This window comes from Neopsephotus bourkii, unplaced genomic scaffold, assembly GCF_033783945.1.
Source record: "Neopsephotus bourkii isolate Nb327-2 ecotype Australia unplaced genomic scaffold, CSIRO-AGI_Nbou_v1 NB_1792, whole genome shotgun sequence".
Lineage (NCBI taxonomy): Eukaryota > Metazoa > Chordata > Aves > Psittaciformes > Psittacidae > Neopsephotus > Neopsephotus bourkii.
The window spans coordinates 8,308,113-8,332,270 of record NW_026902266.1 but is presented as its reverse complement, the minus strand read 5'-3'; the positions used below and the strand labels follow the sequence as shown (position 1 = coordinate 8,332,270).

At 44.4% G+C, this 24,158-nt stretch overlaps 2 protein-coding genes and 1 long non-coding RNA gene across 3 annotated transcripts in view; 2 read left to right on the top strand and 1 right to left on the bottom strand.

The window, feature by feature from the left end:
• LOC133226584 (uncharacterized) overlaps window positions 1-14,161 on the bottom strand; it is a 55,894-nt gene extending 41,733 nt beyond the window's left edge. The window contains exons 1-3 of the long non-coding RNA XR_009729568.1: window positions 14,101-14,161; window positions 11,747-11,839; window positions 5,913-6,006 (exon numbers count right to left, since the gene is read on the bottom strand). This is a non-coding gene — a long non-coding RNA (uncharacterized LOC133226584). The remainder of the gene's footprint in view (window positions 1-5,912; window positions 6,007-11,746; window positions 11,840-14,100) is intronic.
• Window positions 4,591-9,374, top strand: LOC133226580 (ferritin light chain-like). Its single transcript, XM_061380263.1, has 3 exons — window positions 4,591-4,895; window positions 7,298-7,444; window positions 8,729-9,374. Exons 1-3 carry the CDS (start codon window positions 4,713-4,715, stop codon window positions 9,206-9,208), a joined length of 810 nt encoding a protein of 269 aa, XP_061236247.1. The 5' UTR covers window positions 4,591-4,712; the 3' UTR covers window positions 9,209-9,374.
• A 996-nt stretch (window positions 14,162-15,157) lies between the features above and the next one.
• MYOD1 (myogenic differentiation 1) lies at window positions 15,158-18,454 on the top strand. The gene is made up of 3 exons (XM_061380262.1): window positions 15,158-15,958; window positions 17,438-17,516; window positions 18,139-18,454. The coding sequence occupies exons 1-3, from the start codon at window positions 15,398-15,400 to the stop codon at window positions 18,387-18,389; spliced, it is 891 nt and encodes a 296-aa protein (XP_061236246.1). The 5' UTR covers window positions 15,158-15,397; the 3' UTR covers window positions 18,390-18,454.
• Window positions 18,455-24,158: the final 5,704 nt, after the last annotated feature.

Below are 24,158 nucleotides of genomic sequence, written 5' to 3'. Positions count from 1 at the left end.
ACCCTCTTCACACAACATCAGTTTATTGAGGACATCTGCGAAGTACCTTGGTACTTCAAGATTTCGTGGGAGTAAGGATCTAACCCAGATTCAATTATAACAAAGTCATATACAGCTATTGCTACCCCAAGCAGGCAGTTTGGAAGAGATATGTAAGACTTCCCCTTCAGTTTAGGGCAGGTGGGAAAAAAAGCAATCCTACCTGATAGCAGGTAGCTGCACTTACTCTGTGCCATGTTGAAATGTTTTAACTAAGAAACTGAACAAAGTTTTTGTTCCCTAGAGTACAGCATTTCTTGAAAATCAAGACTTGAGATCACAAGTTTTTGGAAAAGATAATACTGTTCTCAGACCAGATACAACCAGTATGTGACAACACCTCATGCTATGTAGCAAGAATCCCTAAATTACTTTGTAATGGAATTTTTCCACAGTGCATTTTATTACAATACAAATGACATGTACTGCCTTTAGTTCTATGAAGCACAAAGCAAAATAAATTGAATGGTGTTCTCATAAAAAGAGGAGTTAAAGAACAGATGGAGACTAAGGAATTTAGAGTCAGTTTTCAGATCAGGCTGATATATCATAGGTACTCTTAGGAAATGTCTTTGCATCTTAGCTCTCCATTACTGAAAATGGGTAACTTAACATTGACTTCCACGGAACCAAAATCCACCAACACAGATGGAAGCATCTATGAGCCAATATGTTCACAAATTGTTATGAACACCACCTAACAAAACATAACTGTAAACTTTTCCACAGACACTAGCTAACTTGCTTTCTATTGCAATTTAAAATTATTTGGACTGCCCACAGAAACAAGGTATTCTATTCAGATTAGAATGTCAGTGCATACATGCACACACACTCATTCCTCTTCTGAGGCAAAGGATTATTCTGGAAAAACAGAACATTAGCAACTATTTTGCTTGCCACAACAAAGACAGTTGGAATGAAGGGAGCTAAAAGGTAACTGCTAGAAGTACGTGTTAATAGCAAAAGACCCTAGAGCCCCAGTGAAAGAGGGCATATAGGCATTCTTGTCAATGAATATAATGTAGCTTACGAATTTAGGTACTTATTTTAGCATTGAAAACATTACAAGTGTACTTTCCTCACATGCAGTTTCACTCAAGTGCTTAAAATAAGGATATGCTTAAATGTTTGGGATTTTTTAAGGTAAACTTAGCACACTTTTACAGTTTATTTGCTGGAACTTCAAATTTAAATACAGCATAAAGAATCAGAAGAATGAAAACAGCACAATTACAGTAAACAAAGAGGGGTGAACAGCATATGAGATGGAAGCACCTAACTAGTATTTAAGTTTTTTTGTCATGAGCAATTTTCCGACATCTTTACGTGACTACTCTCGGATGCATGCTCTGCTCTGGGTAGTCAGATCCAATAACAATTAACATGTGTGACAGAATACACCTACACCTGGGTCAGAGCAATCCCAGGCATAGCTAGAGGTTGGGCAGAGAAGAGATTCAGAGCAGCCCTGCGGAGAATGGCAGGATCACCTCCTTCGACCTGCTCGTCACGCTCCTTTTGATGCAGCCCAGGATACGGTTGGCTTTCTGGGCTGCAAGTGCACACTGAAGCTGGCTCATGTTCATTTTCTCACCAACCAACACCCCCAGGTCCTTCTCCACAGGGCTGCTCTCAATCTCTTCTCTGCCCAGCCTGTAGCTGTGCCTGGGATTGCTCCGACCCAGGTGCAGGACCTTGCACTTGGCATGATTAAACTTCATAAGATTGGATCAGCCCACCTCACAAGTGTGTCAAGGTCCCTCTGGATGGCATTCCTTCCCTCCAGCGTATCAACCGAACCACACAGCTTGGTGTCATCGGCAAACTTGCTGAGGGTGCACTCAATCCCACTGTCCATGTCAGTGACGAAGATGTTAAACAAGACCGGTCCCAACACTGATCCCTGAGGGACACCACTCGTTACTGGTCTCCAGACAGACATTGAGCCATTGACCACAACTCTTTGTGTGCGGCCATCCAGCCAGTTCTTTATCCACCGTGTGGTCCACCTATCAAGTTGATGTCTCTCCAATTTAGAGACAAAGGTGTTGCGTGGGACAGTGTCAAACGCTTTGCACAAGTCCAGGTAGATGACATCAACTGCTTTACCCCTGTCCATCAGTTCTGTAGCCCCATCATAAAAGGCCACCAAATCGGTCAGGCAGGATTTCCCCTTAGTGATGCCATGCTGGCTGTCACCAAGCACCTTGTTGATTTTCATGTGCCTTAGCATGCCTTCCAGGAGAATTTGCTCCAAGATTTTGCCAGGCACAGAGGTGAGACTGACTGGTCTGTAATCCCCCTGGTCATCCATTTTCCCCTTCTTGAAAATGGGGGTTATATTTCCCTTCTTCCAGTCATTGGGAACTTCACCTGACTGCCATGATTTTTCAAGTATGATGACCAGTGGCTTAGCAACTTTATTCGCCAGCTCCTTCAGGACCCACGGATGAATTTCATCAGGACCCATGGACTTCTGTAGGTTCAGTTTTTTAAGACCGTCTTGAACCAGATCCTCTCCTACAGTGGGCCCAAGGTCTTCATTCTCACAGTCCCTGCGTCTGCCTTCCAAGACTTGGCTGGTGCAGTCAGAGCCTTTGCCAGTGAAGATGGAGGCAAAGCAGTCATTCAGAACCTCGGCCTTCTCCAAATCCTGTGTAGCCAGTTATCCTGATAGCTTCCAGAGGGGGCCTATGTTGTCCCTAGTCTTTTATTTGCTACATACCTATATAATGCCTTCCTGTTATCCTTAATATCCCTACCAAGTTTAATTCTAAGTGAGCCTTAGCTTTCCTAACCTGGTCTCTAACTTCCCGGACAATATCCCTGTACCCTTCTCAGGCTGCCTGTCCTTGCATCCACCTTTTATAAGCCTCTTTTTTCCCCTCTAAGTTTCCTCAGCAGCTCTTTGTCCATCCAAGGAGGTCTCCTGGCCCTCCTGCTGCACTTCCTTCTAGTTGGGATGCAACACTCCTGAGTTTGTAGCAGGTGATCTTTGAATATCAACCAACAGTCTTGGGCCCTCCTGCCCTCCAGGGCTGTATCACATGAAACCTTACTAAGCAGGCTCCTGAAGAGGCCAAAGTCTGCTCTCTTGAATTCCAGGGCAGTGAGCTTGCTACACGCTCTTCTCACTGTCCTGAGGATCTTGAATTCGACCATCTCGTGGTCGCTGCATCCAAGGCTGCCCTGGAGTGCCACTATTTCCAACGAGCCCTTCCCTGTTGGTGAGCATGAGGTCAAGCATGGCACCTCTCCTTGTCGGTATCCTGGGCTGCATCAAAAGGAGTGTGACCAGCAGGTTGAAGGAGGTGATCCTGCCCCTGTACTCTGCACTCTTGAGACCTCACCTGGAGTACTGTGTGCAGTTCTGGTGTGTCCACAACATAAAAAGGACATGGAACTGTTGGAACAAGTCCAGAGGAGGGCCACAAGGATGATCAGGGGACTGGAGCACCTCCCATATGAAGATAGGCTGAGAAAGTTGGGGCTGTTCAGCCTGGAGAAGAGAAGGCTGCGTGGAGACCTCATAGCAGCCTTCCAGTATGTGAAGGGGGCTTATAAGGATGCTGAGCAGGGGCTCTTCATTAGGGACTGTAGTGACAGGACAAGGAGTAATGAGTTAAAACTTAAACAGGGGAAGTTTAGATTGGATATAAGCACTGGAATGGGTTGCCCAGGGAAGTTGTGATTGCTCCATCCCTGATGGTGTTCAAGGGCAGGTTGGACAGAGCCTTGGGTGACATGGTTTAATGTGAGGTGGCCCTGCCCATGGCAGGGGGTTGGAACTTCATGATCTTAAGGTCCTTTTCAACCCTAACTATTCTGTGATTTTAATAATGATTCTGTCCTTAGCATGCTGGGTTTGGGGAGGAGTGGGGTGATCTGCTAGAAAAACATTCCACAGAACAGCACCTAACATTAAGCTTACTAAACATAAAGTCACTGATCAGAAAATTATTAAATTTGAAGGGTGTTGAGATTACTTGTATTTCCACTCCACTGGCCTGAGTCTATTAAAGGTAAATAAGTGCTCAAGCAGTAACATGCACGGCTCCATCAACAGTATATCAGGTGAAAAACTCAGAAACCTTAAGTCAGAAACCTGTATCTTTAAATCACTCTATAAGCTGAGAATTATTAGTTACAATACAAAAGATGGCTCAGTCTGCCAAGGTAGGACCAGTTCGACACAAACATTTCTTGTAGCCAAGACCCATTCATATACACTGCTCAGTTCGCAGGATTTTCACCGAGCACACCCTCCCCATGACTGCACCTGACCGCAGCTACCATCAGCTGCTGCGGCTTCAACTGGGCCCCGCTGCACTCTCGTAGCTCGCTCACTGTTAAGCGACTGTCCCTCAAATAAGCCCCACGCAGAAAGGCCGAGTCACTGCGTGGCCTTTCCCACCCTACCGACCGACGCCAGGCCGAAGGGGGGTGGGCCGGCCCCACACCGGTCCGGGCTGTTTACGGCCGCACTAGCCCGCGGGCGCGAGCACCATGGCGGCCCTGCCCTCCCCCGGCGAGGGCGGGCAACCGCGTGCACCTCCCGCCGACACGGGCCGGGAGGGGGGCGGGAAGGGGCGGCCCGGCGCTGCCGGGCGCGGCGAGGTGTGTCCCAGGTGCCCGCGCTATATCAGGCGGCGCGGTGGGGTAGCTGCCTGATGGCGGCGCCCGCCATGGCTGAACCGCGCTCCAAGCGGCCCCGCGTCACGCTGCCCGCCTGCCAGGCGCACCGCGCGCTGCCCGGCAGCCGCGTGAGGCAGAGCTTCCCGCCCGCCGTGGAGGAAGGCCTCTGCGGCGTCACCAGCGCCCTGCTGGAGCTCGCCTACTGCCTGCAGGCGCTGGTAAGGCGGCGGGACGGGGCCCAATTCGGGACCGGGACAGGGCGACGATGTTTCGAGAGGCCGGCGAGGGCGCAGCATGGCTCCCCCCGGGCCCTGCCAGAGCAGCCGCCCGGCGGTGGGGTAACAGGGTACCCGGGGGCTGGAGCAGGTCTCGTCGGCGCTGTCGGGGGTTAAGGGGGGTTTCAAAGCTGGGCAGGTATAGAAGAGTGGTTCTGCCCCATGAGGTGACCCAGCGGGATGTGGGGGCGCTTTTCGCATCCAGACGCGGCAGCGCACCAGCGCTGTTGTCGGAGTCGGCTCCAGATGGTCGCTGCTACCGCTGCGCTTAGCCCGGTGCAGCCCCTGACACGGCTAGTGGAAAGACAGCGAAAGTCCGGAACTAGCGGGTGATGAAGTAGGCACTTGTGTTATCCCTGTGAAAAAAGGGACTGTTACAGGGAACACCAGCAAATCTGAGCTATTAACTTCTCAGAGTTTGGGATTTTTTTTTTCCTCCAGACTTTGTATGTAAAATAGCTGTGTGTGGTTAACTGGTGAAGTAAGTAAGTTTGCAAACATCACCGTTTCCTTTGGGTGTTTTGCTCCACATGCAGGAATGCTGGACATGAATTAAAAAAGTTATAAAAGTTATTTCTGATACCATGTAACATGCATGCCAAAATTGTGTCCAATTACATACCAAATATTAAGGCAACATGTATTTTAACAAAGCAATTAAAATCATAAACCAAATCATCAATGCTATCCCTTCTGATGCCAAGCATCCACTGAGAAGCAATACAAACTGTATTCCATATATCCCCAAGATCTCTTGATCAAGCATGGTGTCAACTATTAGTCCACTAAAAATGTAAGTATGCAGTAAAACCTCTACTTGTTAATCATGTGCATTAGAATGATACTAGTGATTGGCAGCTGGGTGGGATGGGGAGAGCTCAATTAGACATTGACTGTGGATACATCAAACCTGGAAATGTGACCATATTAAACAGTTAATGATTTACATGAAAGATTTACCTTAACAGTTAAACAGGTGTGGTAACTTGTGCTCTACTTGAAGTCACACAGCACGCTTGCACTGAGGAACTGGTTATAAAACATTGAATCTTGACTCTCCTGTCAACAGAAACAAGAATGAGTGACTTCAGGAAAAGGATTATGCAAATACTTCAATGAATGTTCTTAATAAAAGATTCCAGTATGTGTTTTCTCTTGAATGGTTTTATGGTCACACATGCGTATGTGTGTCACAGGTCTGGGGTATCCAGCTGGCCACAAAAATACAAGAGAAACAACCTTGTACTGTGTATATAACTCTTCTGCATTTGTTCTGAACAGAGCAGCATAGATGAAACACAAGTATTTAATATCTAAACAGTAATAGATGAAAGCAGGGAAAACAAGAAGAAGCAGAAAAACTTAGGAAATGCACATATTTGTTCCTTCCCCCTCACAGGCAGGCTACAAGCCAACAGCTTGAGATGTAGTGCTGCAATCCAGAGCATGTCCAGAAGACAAAAGCTGTATTGCGTTACATATGCATGTCTAGAGAAGCAGCAGATCAAGATACTAACTACCTCAATTTGGTTCTTGGCATATTCCCAGCTACTGCCTCTCATCTTTCTCAACATCACAGCTGTACAGAGCCAGTATAACCTGGTGGCTCTCCTTTGCTGCCTGTCTCCAATAAGTTCTCTTTATGGACAGCACTACCATGGATAAAATTCTTCTAATGTGAGAGCTGACAGATCTATTAGCATGATTAAAATACTGCAGTGTTTAAAGGTTTACTTTCCCATACAGACCAGAACAAGACCTGCAGCGTGTTTAGGGTTATAATACTTAAGCATTCCTAGATGTGCATACAGTACAGTTCAGTAGCAGTATTCTTTATTTTGGAATAACATTATCCATAACAAAGCTAATAAATAGATGCAAAGTTATGCTTTTTTATTTGCCTCATCTTTTTCATATCTTTGAAAGCTAACTTTTCACTGGAATGCTGACCTGAAGGGATAAATTTGATGTTCTTTGTGTGACTGTGTTTAAAAAATATAAAAAGTAGCCAAACAAAAAGCCCACATAAAACATCAAAACCCATCCCCAGCCACTCATAAATAAAATATTCTGGAGGTCTCTGCTGCTGAGACAGAACATAACTACTGCAGTTACCTGTCCAGTATTAAAGGGCAGAAGGAGTTCCAGTAGAAATATATATATTTTTTTCATTTAAGACCATAACTACTTCATTTATTGCAGAAATTTGGATTAGGTCTTCAAAGTGATTGTGCTGGTAGAACAGCTTCCATTGGAAGGCTCTCCCACGTTTTCATAAAGCCATGTTCTGCTGCAAACGAGTCCCATCTCCAGCAAATCTTAATACTCATGTTTTGTGTGCTTAGGGTGAATATTTTGATCAGTCACATGTGGCTCTACCAAATGTTTCAAAGTTCTTCTTGCATCAAGCTCTGGAAGAGAGAAAAGCTGCAGAGGCTTTGATGAAGTATCAACAAGAAAGAGGTGGCCATTACTGTTCTAAAACAATTCAGGTGGGTAGTAGCTGATAAGCTGTCCAGCAGTTGCAGTCCTCAGTAATTATTCTAACTTCTTGCATTATATTGTTGGTACTTCAGATGTCTGCATTCATCCGCTATTAGATTTCCAGATATAATTTCCTTGTCTTATTAGTGGTCATGGGTTTATTCTTGATTGTGATGCCTAGAAACTGTGAGACATACAGACCTAACTATGTGGTTGCTTTCTAGCCCAGAAGAACAGTGGTCCCCTTTTTCTTTTATTCAGCTGCTGTTTCCAGCATGCTGTAACGGATTATGAGACTGAAACAGCCAACTTGTCTCCTTCACACTGGAATTAAACAGAAGCCTAGAATCTATTAGCATCTAAGACAGGTAGTAAAGAAGTAGGTAGGAGAAACATCCAGCTTGGGGCAGTAGTTGTCCTGCTGGAGCACAGCTCAAGATAAAATTTGACCTGGAGATCTGATTCAGGCTTGCATAGGTACAAAGGAGTAACTGAAAGCTATCAGGGGAAAAAAACACCCACTGCATCTGTTAAAGACCAAGTGGCTGATTCTCCTCAACTAAATCAGTATTCTGTAAATACTTAATACAGAATGCTCTTCATTGGCCTATTACAGCAGTTGTTAAACTGAATAAAATGAAAATAAAAAAGCCATCTTGAAAAACTTCTAACTATTCAGTTTCAATCAGGGAAGACTTTATAATGGCCTTACAGTATTTAATGGGTGCTTACAGGAAAAATGGGGAAGGACTCTTTACCAGGGAGTGTAATGACAGGATGAGGGTAAGTTTTAAACTGAAAAAAAACAGATGTAACAAAAAAGTTCTTCCGTATGAGGGTGGTGAGGCCGTGGCACAGGCTGCCCAGAGAAGCTATGGCTGCTCCATCCCTCACAGTGTTTAAGGCCAGGGTGGATGGGACTTTGAGCAGCCTTGTCTAGTGGACGGTGTCCCTGCCTATGTCAGGGAGATGGAATAAGATGATCTTTAAGGTCCCTTCCAAACCAAACCATTCTGATTCTCTGGTAAGTTTTCCTGGGTTAAGAACGCTCCTAAAGCATAACTGCTGCCATGTGTATCTGTTTCTTGAAAAAGCGCATGGGTTCTGCCATTTTTGTATGTTTACAGCATCCAACTCTGCAAAATAACAACAGATGCTCCCAACTAGAAGGAGCTGTTGCAAAATCCTAGCCCATCTTGTTTATAGCACAAGGTAAGTTGCAGGAAACCATCAATGAATACAGTAAGATGAGCTGTTCTTATAAATAAATGTAATTCTGTCTTTGTTTTTAGAAACCAAACTGTGAGTATGCAGTTGGTCTGATGAAAGCCCTGGAACTAGCAATGGTACAGTGGAAAACTATGGTACGGTATTTTGAAGAGCTTTATGCCCTGAGTATTGAAAATGCTGACCCTCATAGCGCAAGCACTATCAAGAAACAATTTATCGGGCCCAAAATCCGGAAGATCAAGCTGATGGGAGATCTGCTGACCAATGCTCGCAGGCTTGACTGTTCCCAGGATGGCAGGAATAGTCTTGGGGATTACTTTATGGACCGGTTGCAGGAAGAGTTCAGAGCAGGCATAGAGCCCTCCCTGCCTCTGCAGCATTGTACAGGAGCTGCAGAGGGTCTGAAGGAACCCCCGAGAGAATCTTCCCAGCATAGAAATGGCATAGGGCCAATCTGTGCAACCATATACTGCACTACCACGCTGCCACAGCGTAATGATGGGACAGGAGCAAAAGTGAAGCAGGGCAGGGAGGGCCTTTAACACTGTGGCTGTTTCAGCTACAAGGCAGCTCCTAAGGCAGACCTGTATAGAGGGTGGACTTGAGACCAGGACTCAGGAGACATGATGCTGTATTGATCCTCCTGCCTTACACTCTGTCCTCTGTTGAGTGACAGTTCAAAATCTAGCCCATTTCATTATTGTGTTTAAAGGGCACTCTGTCCTCTGTTGAGTGACAGTTCAAAATCTAGCCCATTTCATTATTGTGTTTAAATGACAGCAAGGTTGCTACTTACCTAGATTGTTTGCATTAATCCCAGTTTTATATATGTAATTCTTCCTAGAAGCTTTTAAACCTCTTTTCTATCTTAAATGATTAGTTAGTGAAAATTATTTCTAACAGTATATATAACTTTTATTAAAAATAAAAAAGCAACTTTAGTATACGGAAACTTCTATGTGGCAGAAAATCCAAAGATTTAATTTTATAATATTAAGTATTTTATATTACTAACATATTTTACATTACTAACAAGTATACTAACAAAATGAACTTTTTTTGAAAAAGACTTTTAAAACAAGGTTTTCTTATTTCTGTAATAGTAGTCTAATGAGTAGTCTAATTCATTTACTTATCACCCAGCTATTTCTACTGGTGTACTTCTCCAGGATGAAGGATGCAAACATTTTCTTAACAGTGGGAGTAAGATAATGCGCTGGTATTCTCTACAGTTATTTGCCTGTTTGGCTTTTCTCATCCTCATAAAGCAGAGGAGAGACATTATGGGTTCTCATTAGATGTGATCTTTACACGTTCTCGTGCATATTTTGCAAGTGTCACTGAAGACACTAGCTCTAGGGCTCTGTTCAGACTTAACCTAGGGTGGATGTTTTAATTAGCATACAGACCCCTCTTTCAGCTAGATAAATTATGGTATTAGGATGACATTACTGCTCTTTCTTGTATTTATCGTGGTAATCAGTAGAGGAGTAAGATCCTAGTGAAAATACAGCACGATTAACTAGAATTGCATCCTAGAGAGCGGCCAGTTCTGCATTTCAGTTACAGCAGCATTCAGTTAAGGAGGCTGTTAGCACCACCACACCTAAGGCCTTTGCTTTAGCCAGCTTGGGTAAAGTTCAGAGCTGTCCAGATTCTTTCTGTTCATCTCTTACAGAAGAGCCTCTCTGTACACTGGCTACCAAGGTCACCTGAGAAGAGCAGCTGGTTAGATCAGCTGCCTGCAGCTAGCTTTTTCATCTCTGTATACATTACCTTTTACGTACCTGGAGTTTGCCTCACTGACAGATTGTCTCATGCTTTTATGTAATACCATGATACTTTTGTTATGCTTGACAATAAATTCAGTTCAGAAATGGCAGTTTGCATCTATACTCTATTCCTCAATTTTTACTGCATAGGCATGCTGGTATTCTCTCCAAGAGAGTTTTGCATGTGTCTACAAAACTGCACCAGTACGTTTCTGCTAAGAAAGTTGCACGAGATGGAAGACCACAGAATGACAATAAATGCCAGAAAACTGCATTAAGAACACTGTGCAACAAAACATTTTCAGTAAACTGACTTTTATACACAGCTGCAGTTGTGATTTCTGCAAAACTGCATTATCCCACCTACTTTCTGTTGGTGTTTTAATGCAGGGCAGACAACAATGCAAATGTTTTCCCAGTCTTTCTCTTAATATGATTCAACCTTGGGAGTGGGGGATGGGATCACTTTAAAACAACCCCTGCATTTATCTGTAAAAATACTACAGTGTGCCACAAGAACAGCTTGAAGCACTTTTAGCAACGTGCTAGATTTGCCTGTATTAAGATGGCTGCTCTCTAATATAGCAGTGGTTTAAAAGATATTTCCATCCGGGCTAGATTCCACACCCATCCTCATGCTGAGCATACCTTATTCAACAATTAGTTCCACTGACTGCAACTCAATATGAGTTAAGAGCAACGGAATCCATTCCTCTCAGTATTAAAATACAGCTCACTAAGTATGAACAGAGCAAAGCTACTCAGCAACTTACAAACTAGTGCCAGATAAACCCACTCCAAATACGCCAGAAGTAGGTAATGCGTGGCCTACTTCTGCAACAGTCTTCTTTAAGAGCTGGTGACCTTCTGAAATGGAGGTACAGCCTCCTCCATGGTTTCCAGCACTTAAAACTTTTACCTTAAATGAATTCCAACATAACAAAGAGCCCAATATTTTGGGTGGGTTTTTTAAAGCAGGACTTGCTTCTTTTGTCCCTGAAATACTGCCATGTCTGTTTCTCTTCTCATTATTCATCTTTCTAGCCATACATATCCACATACTCTCAGATTGTAGGTCTTTCTCTCTCTTCCTTTTCCAAAACACATTCTGGGCCCTCTGCCTGAAGAGACAATTCTGTTAATTTTACATAAGCTCACAGTCAGCTATTTTCCCAGTCTCTATCCGATGAAAAGGGAAAAAGAAATCAATCAGTTACTGTAGATAGCAAGCTCCTCTTGTCCACATGCTGCTTCTGCTAAAGGGGCATGTATGCTCATGAATATAATCTCAAACTGTGTTAACAATACCTGTCTATTGAACATAGGATGAGTATGTCCATGCTTCTCAGCACAGGAAGTACAACCTGTCCCTGCCTTCTCAGCTTCCTTTTCAATAGCACCCTGCAAAAAAAGGAGATGAAGGATAAATGTGGAACAGGTATAAGAGCAACAACTCTTACAGGAAAATTCAAAATTCTCTTTCTCTGCTTGTTCATATACACACTCGGTATCAGTACCTCCAAAGCAACACCCAAACCATCCACACACAGAGTCTGGGGCAGCTCAGAACAGCAGCACTTGTGCCCTAAATACAGCATCCAAACTGGAAGCTCTGGAGAGACTTAATCTTTACTGGAATTATGAGTTATAGCCACAGATGCTCCAAACAGGTATTCCCAATAGCATAGTTCTAAATGCTTGCCACAAGCACTGCCTATGGGTGCCTACTCTCAGAGTGAAGAATTCACTTGCAGTCTCTATGTGGAAATCATGCTGTCCTTCATCCTCTCTGCTATGACCACACAAAATTGAGCAGAGCACCTCAGGATCTGCTCTTTGCACAGACTTTTTTTTCAGTCCCCACCATACAAGGCAACATCTTTGTGGACAAACCCATCTTGTTAATAATACTGGAAAGTGAATGTTAGTTCTGGTCACAGCAGCAGAAAAGGAGTCCTCAAGGGCACCTCCACTGGAAGATCACTCTGCGCAGAATTCATCTGGTTATGGCTTTCTCATGACTATTTCACTTAGATCAGTTCATGCACTTAAGCTCATTCATGGACAATTACTGGCAGTCTCCTTGTACTGCTTATCCAAGTTCCACCATTTGTCACCACTTTGCCCAAGGTGACCGCTATGCACACAAGTCCCAGAGTGCCATTTCCTAGGGTCAAATATAACCTAGAAGCACACGGTGACAGAATACACTACAACACTGACCAAATATTATGTAAAATTACCTTTTCCACAAATGAAACCAATGATCTAGAGAAAGTGTCTTGAGTGAGTCACACAGCCAGCACCAAGCCTTGATATCCCAATTTACACGTTTAGTTGTTACAACATACAGCTATTTCTCATTTATACTTATTATGCCTTACTGTATACCTAGCACTATTTTTGAATATGAATTATTTTTACTTAAAAACCACCAAAACCAACCCTAACAAACAAACCAACCAAACCCAAAATCTGCTCATTCCTTCTGGATCAAACAACTTCTGTAATAACAGCGAAGTGTTTCCACAAGTTTGCTACTCTGCCTCTTGGAAACAGCTGGGACATACACTTGTAAATGTGTAAAAGTGCTCAATAGCTGATCCCCTTGGGACATATCACTTTTCAGCACTGAACACACTGAAAGAGTGAGTTTGCACAGAGTCTAAAACATATAGCTTAAATAAAATGTTATCTTTTGAAGATAATGACAGAATGTGACTAACAGTCGTTACCTTTAATTCTAGTCAAAGACATTTAAGTAGAAAATTGGGACTGCAGATTAGGAACTTTTGCAAAAAACAAATCACGTAACAACAAAAGAAGTCACCATAGCCCCTCTGAGAAGTCATAGGCACCGGGACTGGGGACTAGATCATTGGTGGATGTCTTTTAACTTTTCAGAACCTCTCAGCCAGCCCTTTGCCTTGCTGAGGGCTGAGCTTTGCTTTTGATTTTGACTGAGTTTCAATTTTACCACCTGCTGCAGAATAGAAATTAATTTTATGGCACATCAAAAATACCCATAACTATTTCAATCGTGAAGTCAATGAACTCACACAGCTGAATTGCTGAAGTGCTTCTGTATTGGAAGAACCAAATTCCTCATCTCAAAGGATTCCAAAATCAGAGTAAAAACTGCCACCCTTGAGAGATGTTACCGAAAACCAGCCCAGTTCTCCAAGGTCCAAACTCTGCCACTGCTAGTTAACCCAAAATAACAAATTAATATTGCACAAGCAATCCAGTTGCAGCACAACTACATGTGCAGAAAAAAAGCAACTTCACAAGGTGAAGTCTCTCTCTTCAAAGATTTCAGAATAAGGGTAAACAGAAGGTTGAGTTTAAAGTACCTGAAATGCAGATTTATATATCATAGCTCATGTGAAATGAGTAATTTGCTGAAGCGATGGTTGAACGTAACTCAGGCCTCAGCTCTCCTTCAGTACATCATTACTAAGCCATTACTACATTGCTTATTTGGAGGAATCAAATGCTTCCTGTGATAAATATGGCTGCAACTTGTTCAGGCATTAGCTGGTGTTTCAGCCACTCCAGACCTCACCCTCCCACACAACCTGATTTTGCTCGGAGCTCAAACAGTTTCAATTAACAGCGCTTGAGTCCTGTTCCATCCTTGGTAATGTATTTCTGAATTGTACCTGGGTCGCACGTGGGCAGGGACACCCTGATTCCCAAGACTCCAGGCACACACGCTTTTTTCTGCTGGTAATTCCACACACACACACACCCCGGCGGAGGGCAGGGACCATGGCTCCAGAGAAGCTGCTCTCCGGGACGAGCGCGTTCACTTCCTCCGTCATCGCCCTGTCCCGGAGGCCTGGCTGCCCCTCGCCCTCCTCCTGCCGCAGCCGTGACCCCGCTCACGGCGCGGAGGTGACGGCGGGGACGATCGGTCCAGCCGGCCCAGCGCGGCGGGCCGCTACCCCCACCTAGAGGCCGCCATGTCACGCCGCCACCTGCGGCCAAGCGCAGCGCCACCACGCGGCCACCATTTTGAAGGCGGTCGCCCGCCGGCTCCCCTCAGCCACGACCTTTCCCGCCCTGCCTCTCCCTTCACACCCTCTGCGCCCGCAGCGCGGGAACGGCGCCGGCTCTCCGCGGCGTCCCTGGCCCGGCGCCGAGGTGCCGCCCACACCGTCCGCCCTCACGAACGCACCCGCAGTAGTTACCCTGTGGCCGCAGAGCCGCACGGCAGGGGCCGGCGCCGAGAAACCCATCCCGGGGCTGGGGGCTTCTTCCCTGGGAGAAACCAGCGGAGCCGCCGCCGCCCACCGGCCGGGATGTGCAGGGAGACGCGGTGCAAAACGTCTCACACCCGCCGGTGCATGCGGGAAGAGCGGAGCGCCGCCAGCCCCGCGGGGCGGAGGGTTGGCGCCTGCCGGCACCTTCGGGCACTGGCGAGCATGGCTTTCCCTGACGGGCTGCGCAGGGCAGGGGCGGGCGGCTTAAAAGTGGGAGGGAAAAAAAAGTACAAAAAGAAGAGAAAAAGACCCGTGCAGCCCAGCGCCGGCAGCTGCTGCCGTAAGCTCTGCAACAGCCCCACCGCCCTCAGCAGCGAGCCGCGGTACTCCCCGCGGCCGAGGGACACTGCTCCCCCCCACCCCCATCCAACGCTGCTCCCGGGGCTCCGCTGGCCGCGGCCCCCTTCACGCCCCGCCCAGTCCCGTCCCGTCCGACGCGCCTCGTCGGGGGCGGGGGGGGCTCTGGCATAAATGCGGCCTCGAGTGGCACTCCCTGACCGGCGCGGTTGGGGAGGGGCTCGGCGGCAGCCGCTGCTATCGCTGGTGGGTTCGCTTGGGAGAGGGTGTTCGGGTCCCCGCGCTGCAGCACCCTCTTGGCCGGTGTCTGTGGCTGAACGTCCCGGTCGAAGCCCACTCTCTTCTGATCTCCTCACTCCCCCCCTCTGGCACAGCCACTGTATCCGCCGCTGCCCCCATGGACTTACTGGGCCCTATGGAAATGACGGAGGGCTCCCTCTGCTCCTTCGCAGGCGCTGATGACTTCTATGATGACCCGTGCTTCAACACATCAGACATGCACTTCTTTGAGGACCTGGATCCCCGGCTGGTGCATGTCGGTGGTCTGCTGAAGCCCGAGGAGCACCCACACCACCATGGGCATCACCACAGCCACCCACACGAGGAGGAGCACATCCGGGCACCCAGTGGGCACCACCAGGCTGGCCGCTGCCTGCTGTGGGCCTGCAAGGCTTGCAAGAGGAAGACCACTAATGCTGACCGCCGTAAGGCTGCCACCATGAGGGAGCGGCGGCGGCTCAGCAAGGTCAACGAAGCCTTTGAGACTCTGAAGCGTTGCACCTCCACCAACCCCAACCAGCGCCTGCCCAAGGTGGAGATCCTGCGCAATGCCATCCGCTACATTGAGAGCCTGCAGGCACTGCTGAGGGAGCAGGAGGATGCTTACTACCCGGTGCTGGAGCACTACAGTGGGGAATCAGATGCCTCCAGTCCCCGCTCCAACTGCTCTGATGGCATGGTGAGTGCCGCAGGGAGGACACCCTGCCACCAAGGTGCCCCAGACACTGTTGGTCCAAACCTCTGCAGGGCGAGTTGCCTTCTCCCACCTTTCCTATAGCAGCTACTTTGCATACCTCTCAAGGCATAAGACAAAGTGCTTTTTCTATTGTCTTGAGCTCCAGCAGCAAAGGGAGGTGGGGGTCCACACATACCAGGATCTCTGGGAAAGAAGAAAAATGTCTTGCACACTTTTTTTCCCTGGGATGAGAAGTTAGGCAGGTCCCGCTGTGTCCTGGGGGAGCCAAAGGAGAGCTGCTGGGGGAGCACCATGGGAAGCTGCCTGGGATGGGGACATGGGGAGCTACAGGAGCCCTGCCTATGCTCCTGTAGCTCCTGTGGTATCTCTGTTCCCATCTTTTGCTTTCAATCCTCTAAAGATAGCAGAGAGGAAAGTCCCCTTGGTCATGGTAGTTACAGGGGAGCTGATAAGTGCTGGAGTTGTTTTCTGCCATTCGTCATGATAACAGGAGGAGGGTCTAAACCAACTAGAGTTTTCTTGACCCTTACAAAAAAAAAAAACAGAAAAAATGTTTTTTTTTTATTTCTCCTCTCACTTCATCCCCTCCATTGACATTTACCAGAAACAGGAAGGAGACCCCAGGCTTTCAGTCATGTTTGTATGTTATGGGGAGGGAAGATGAAGGGTGGGTGCCATACAGGGTGTCTCATCGCCACATCTTCTCACTGCGACTATAGGCTCAGACTCGACTCTGGGGTGGTGGGATGTGGTGGCTGGAGTGCAGGAGAGCTTCTGAGGTGGAATATTGACAGCACTTTAAGACCTGAGGTTTATTTTCTTTTTCTGTGCTCTGGTGGTGATCATCATTACTGAGTTGAATATCTGCCATTATGAGATAGTTGGCAGATTAGAGAGAAGACTTATGGATAGGATCCCTCTTCAAAATACAGCCTTTTTCTTTTGTCAGAAAGAGAAATTTAATTGTGGATTAAAGTATTGGAAACAAATATATTGGTCAATGTTTTGATGCTTTTTCTGTATAAAATGGAATTAGGAAAAGAAACTAAAGAAATATAAAGTGACAAAGGTAGACAGAGCCTTTTTAACTTATGCTTGGAAAACCCTTAAAAAATTAAATGAAAAAAAGACTCATTCCCCTTTTGGTCTCCCTGTTGTAAATTGAAGATATATGTAGGGCAGTATCTGATCAGAATGCTGGAAGACCGCATCTTATTTGTAAAGCTACAGCATTTGATGCAACAGCAGTGGTAATTTTCCTTTGTAACAGCTGTGCCACATGAAGTATTCTGGGGCGAATCCCCTTTTAGCCAAGTTTTGCCTATTCAAAGAACTACAACTTGATGGCATTTAAGCCAGGACTGGAGTGATGGCACAGACTAGGGGCTGAAAGGCAAAATGGGATGGTTACTGGGATTTCAGTAAAGGCAGTGACCTCACCCAGATTGCTCTCCTTTCCAGATGGAGTACAGTGGGCCTCCTTGCAACTCCCGCAGAAGAAACAGCTATGACAGCAGCTACTACACAGAATCACCAAATGGTGAGTACATGCTGTAACGTCTGCATGGAACATAGAGATAGGCAGTCAATGCATCCATGCCTTCTCTGCCTCCAGTTGTTTAGCTGACCTCCCCTGGACTGAAAGAGGAAACTGTCTTTCCAGCTAGGAAGCTGTTGATGCTAGTAGAAGCATTGGATTTCCTCTAGATGTTATTTGCAAATATGGGAGTATGTTATAGCTGCCTTTCCTGTTTTGCAAATATAATATCTGGATGCAAGTATAGTCTTCCCTGCAGTTAATTTTAAGTGTTTAACAATGTGTCTCATGAAGACTCTTCTAACTCTACCTATCATTAATCCAAACTGGAGAAATTGGCAGTTGATTCCAAATGTTACCTTCCCTTTCTATGGACTTAAGTGAAGCCCTGGATCCATCCTGCCCCAAAAGTAGCACTTTGGTTGGATCTTTCTTCCATTTTGTAGTTACCATCTCTTACTTTCTAATAACTGGTTTCCTTCCCCAGTATTAATTTCCTCTGAATCTTTACATGGCCACAGGTGCATACTGTCAGCCAGTCACTGGGGGTTTATGAAAGAACTACATCCTACTGACATTTAGTACACATTGGATAAACTGAGCACCTTTTTTGCCTGTTTTTTAGATCCAAAGCATGGGAAGAGTTCTGTTGTTTCCAGCCTTGATTGCCTCTCGAGCATTGTAGAGAGGATTTCCACAGATAACTCCACATGTCCTATACTGCCTTCAGTGGAAACTGTTGCTGAAGGGAGTCCCTGTTCTCCCCCAGAAGGAGCAAGCCTGAATGACAGTGGAGCCCAGATTCCTTCTCCCACCAACTGCACCCCACTTCCCCAGGATAACAGCAGCAGCAACCCTATCTACCAAGTGTTATAAAGGCAGGTCCAATGGATTTCACTGAAAACTCATTGCTCCACTCAACCACACTCCGAGACCTAAGACAGCCACACTCCAAGACCTAAGACAGCCACACTCTGAGACCTAAGACTGAAAAGGCTTTTTCCAGTTTTAGAATACCGTTCAAAATTCCTTCAAATATATAACTTTTCAAACCTATATTATTTCAAAATACATGTAGTTATTTATTGGTTGTTAAACTAAAGTTATTTAATATGTTTAGAGAAGAAATTGTATACCATTAAATGGCCAATGTTTAATCTGGGCTTTGGGGAATAGGAATCTGGTTCTTGATTGCGGAGGAGAACATAACAGTAATGGCATGACAGATCCTTCCTATTACTCCTCTTCTGGCCAAAATAAGGTTGTGGACCATTTTTTATAAAAGTTTTTTGTATAATTGTAAATAAGAGTTGCTTTGCAAAAAAAAAAAAAAAAAAAAGGGAAAAAAAAAGAAACAAAACCAAAAATGAAAAAACAAAAGGGAAAAAATTAAAAAATATTTAATATTGCTTGGTTTGTTGTGTCAAACTTTATATATTTATACAATGTGGTTGCCAATAATGTTTCCAACAGTATTCTAAATAAAGACCCTTATTTATAAAATCTGTGGTGTTATCTTGACTTTCATTAGGGCTTCTAGAATTACTTGTGCGTTTAGGGGTGATACTAAGATCACTGCCTTGGCAGGAAGAAGATATGAGCTCTGATTCAGCAAAGAAACAACATGCTCCAGTGTCACTACTTTCAGCTACTTTGCATAAATAAGTTGCTGAAAAGGGGTCTACTTTCTTCATGTTATATCCTAGTGATTTGTAAACTGAGTCTCGCACATCACCTTAAGGAGATCTGTAAGATAAATAAACGCATTTCTTTTTCTCCCCCCAAAGTTTACAATTATGTTGTAGAACTTGATCTTACAAAGATGTGTTAGAACTAAAAATCACAATAAATTAGGCTCTCCAAATTCCAGTGCAGCTACCAAAACTTAAAGTCATACAGCAGTATCTCACAAGACCAGGTACAACAATCTGGGACAAAAATTCAGGTTTTTCACTGAAGTTCTAATTTTCAAGTGTTTGTACCACATTCGTATATTCTCAGGTATTAGAAACTAATTGCAAAGGATTTTTTGTCATAAAGTTCAAGGGACAGATCAGAGTTTTCCTCAAGTTCAGGTTGGAATTTAGGCCAAAGATAGGCAGTTTTAATTTGGATTTGAACTTTACGCATCACTGGCAGCACTACTCCAGGGATTTACTTCTTGTTTAGAGCCTCTCTAAAAATAACCAGTGGGCTATGTTTCATTCAGTGTATATGTGTAACCTTGCGAGCTTGCCATGAAACTGAACAATGTTAAGCCCTAAGCAGAGTGTCATTGGTAAGTAACCATTAGGGCATTTCTGTACATTTGGACAAGTTTAACCAGCAGCTACAGCCGTAGTCAAGCAATCCATTTCTTGTCATATGCCTGTGATTTATGGTTTTGTTTAAACATCACAGTAAAAAAAACCAAACAAACAAAGAAAAAACACACACAAAAAAACAACAACAAAAAAAACCCCAAGCAAACAAATAAAAAACAAAAAAACCCCACAACACCCTGAAAGCCAACTTTGCTATTGTCATCAGCTCTAAATACGTGATGACAGATCAGTCATTGTAGTCTCTCTTAGGTGACTATTAAAGAAGGAATTTGTGCAGCTCTTACCTCTTAAGCAGGAAAAAGAAAGGGGGAACAGCTAATTCCATGGGAATGTCTCCCACTCCTTTAGTTGTGGGGGCCTTAAAGGTCAATGCTGCATGGAGAAGAGTGAGTGGCTTTGTGTCATGAGGAGAGCAACACTACACTTGTTTCTCCTTCCTCCTGAGGAAGAGGCATGTTCTGAGCCTGCTGCCTCATCCAAAACCAGAGGGGCAGGGCAGGTAGCAGCCAGGGGGATTCAATCCTCATCTGAGTTCTTGTGACCATGGTGGATGGTGAGTCAGTGTCGAGGCACAAGTACACTCTGTGGAGCAGGCCAGGCTTCCATGGATTGGAGGGGACTCTGAGGCAGGAGTGGCCCTTCAACATCTTCACTGAAGTCCAACTTTCTAATGGTCTCCCATTGATTTCACTGTGGGCAGAAAACAGTCCAGCCTATAAAGATCAAGCTTACCCCTTTCATTTTTTCATTAAAAACAAAATTTAAATGAACTTATGAATGTGTTAATTCATACTAGAATGAATCTGGAGGGTCTCTATTACAGTTAAAAAAATGCCCCAGGTTAGTTTGAAGCCTATATCACTAACTTACAAAAACTAAAGAGACACAGTTGCCTCACAAATCAGTACCTTGTACATCAACAGTAAAATTTTCACTGCCTCCAGCACACACTCAGGCCTACAATGTGAAACATTAAAAGATGCTTTTGTGATATACTACAGACCTTGCTCTCCCCAGACTTTGAGGCGGGTAAAAATATCTATATTACTGTCACGTAGATGGCAACCAAGTAGTCTTTTGCCAGCTCAGGAACTACAGAGACTCTGTACATACTGGTAGCACGAAGTTCATGCCTGCCTTACATTTCTGTGGGACACAATAGGGTGTACCTAGCGGTAAAGCTGACACGGCAGAGTGGACATGGGGTGCTTGCGCTCAACCATGTACATGCAGTTCCACGTGAAGTCATGTATATTGCATTTCACTGATTTATTTTAGCAACCCAAGTTTCCACATACTGATGTTAATGTTACAACAGAGAACAAGCATTTAGCACATCCCAAAATAGATGGATGGATGAAGAAGAAAAAATATTCACAGATTTCCTATGCAGATCCCACCTTTTCCCCACTCATGTCAGTGAGAAAAATCCGCTGGAGTAAGGCCAAAGAGTGTCTCTGCTGATAAATACATGTTTAAGTTACAACTGTATTTATTTTTTAACTTAAATAACAAAAATACGTTCCCTGTGCAATTTCTTCCTGTCTATTTCTAAGGTAATATATCTAAAACAAACGCCTGGCGTTACTTTACTCCCCTGTGTATCAAAAGGGCAGCATGTTACTGACAGAACTATATCCCAGTCTATGGGCAAATATTTCAAAATATTTTGGTTCAAAGCTTTAGTTTTAATTCCAACAGTGGTAGAGAACATAAGCAGAGCTTAGGAACAGATACAAGACTGATACAACATTTGCACACTTTGGTTCTTAAATTTGGCTCCTGGAGATCTGTTCAGGTATTTAGGGCTGGTCCTACAGGACAAACTGCAGTCCAGCTTAGTCTACAGAAGCACTGCAGCGTGAGCTATAAACATACACCAACAGCCTGAAATCATTGGTTTATACCACACAGGCTCTAGTTCAGTATTCTGCACCTAAAGAAACACCATCTGATTTAAAAAGAATGTGAGTCCCACAGATTGCACTGACATGCAGAGCCTGGGAGAAGCTGGGGGTGACTGCAAACCAGACTGATCCTTTCCCCAAGCTGCCTTGGCAGGACAGTACAGAGCCTGCCTCAACATGGGCTTGGAGCTTTACACTAACAGTGTTAGGATTGTCTGATGTTTCCTATGGAACACTACTTCCAAAGGAAAAAGTCATGCAGCTATGAGGAAAGAAAAAAATAAAAGTAACTGTCTTTGAGCATGAATATAAGTGTGCATCTTAGGAATTTGGTTTGATTTTATTTGGCAACTTAAGAAAGCCCTACTGGGGCTGCATAACAAATCCAGTATCATCAATTTATCTTATTCAAAGTATTGCTATGGAAAAAGTGAAGAGGAATAGATTTATACCTCACTTATATATGCTAAGTGCTTTGATTTTAAATTTCAACAGGTCATTTGCAAATATGAGAATAAAGAGGAACCTTTCTCCACTTTCACTGTTTCACAACAAAAAAGTGCAAGTTGCTGTTTTTTAAAAATAACGTTATACACCATTTCCCACATTATCATTGAAGCTGCTACAGGATTTTTTCATATACTGAAAATTCAATTCTAGGTAAGAGAAATATAGGAACTATTCTTGGTATACTTTTTCCTCTTAAAATTTTTCACCCCTGTATCTAAATATATTGAAAAGATATTAAGCTGGCAGTTGCTTTGCACCAGATGCTGCCCTTTTATGCACAAGATAAAAAAAAAACCACTGAAACGGAAAAGAAAAATAATTTCCATTTTACAGTTGGTATCTTGCAGAGACATTTGAAAGGGTCAAACTGTGCAAAGGGCTCGTTTTGCTCATAAAAATGGTATTATCATCCGCAGAACTACATACGAAAGTGAACAGACAAGCAAGCGTTTGTATCTAATACCACCTGAATGTTAATGAGAAGAAATTATTTCCCTTTTGTTTAACAATTTTTCATTTGTTCCTTGAAATCAGTGGCAAAACTTCCAACTTCAGTGGGAACAGTTTCAAGGTACTGCATGTAATAACTGTCTGGGATAGCATTCACATAGCAGTGCAAAGCCATGACAAACTCCTTGCTGTGCCCCTTTGCTCTGCTCGCTGACCCATTACTATCACAGCCTTTGGATGTGCTGATCCCCTGAGCACAACGACACTGAAAAAGCTTGCAGGCTTTACTGCTAACCTGATCTCAAAAACACAAACCAGGAACTATCCCCATAATAACTCTGAAAGTGTACAACATTTCCAAGATACGTGTCTGAGATGGAGCCTGTGGCAGGAGGAGACGGTATGAAGGTCATTGTGCATAACTTGCATATGGCGATCTTGGCTTTGCCAACACTGGGTAAAATAGTCTTCTTACAGTCAGACTGCAAATCTTTGACAACACGATCTACGTTCAGTGTGTGTGAGTGGGGGATGGAGCTAATAGGCACACATGTGAAACTTCCTAGAGATCATCTCATGAGGCATACCAGAGTACCTCATTAACACTATTTACTAATGCTTCTCAGCTTGCCCTGTCAAATCACTTGCTTTCCAGTAAAACTGTGGAACAGTCATGACTTTCTGTCCTTGATCTATGCAACGTGCTCCCTTCCCAAAAGTCTGTTGCACAACTGGGAATGTCATTAAGTGGAGACCAATGTCTCTCCTTTCAATGTTTGAGATTTCAGGGCTAATGAAGGAGAGGACAGTCCCTAGTATAATATAGAAGAGCCTCCATATAGTCCTTTCTCACCCAGGTCCCTCCAGGAGTTGGGAACACGTCTGGCATAATGCCATTCGGGCCAGTAGAAGGAACCCAGAAACTTCCCTGCCAACCCAGAAATCTACCTTTCACCTACAGAGGCACTTTTGAATAAAGACCTTAAAATTGTAAGTTTAATAGTGAAAACTGACCTATCCTGTAACCAAAGGGCAATAGAAAACCTCCAGGTTTTCCCAGTAATACAGTCAGCACGGCACTGAACTCGCATTTCCTTTCTAAAACCTCAATAAATTTTATCTTCTATACTCATCTTCCAACAACAGTGGTATTTTATGTAAGACTCGAGGAATAACCCCACATTCATCAGTAGGGAAGCAAATACTGCACATGAAGTGAAGCTTTCCACTATTTATTAAAAATATATATTAAAAGCTCTGACAGACAATAATCCGCTTAATGAGAAGATTGAGGAGATTGGAATTGTGGTCAGGGTGTTGGGTTTTTTTGCTTGGAATCAGATTTACTCAGAGGCCTGTGTCTCAGCACAGTGACCTGGTGCTGCATGTCCGTGGTTGTAAAAGGGGGTCTCAAGGGACCGGATCTGGAGATGCTGGCTAAAATCATGAAACTG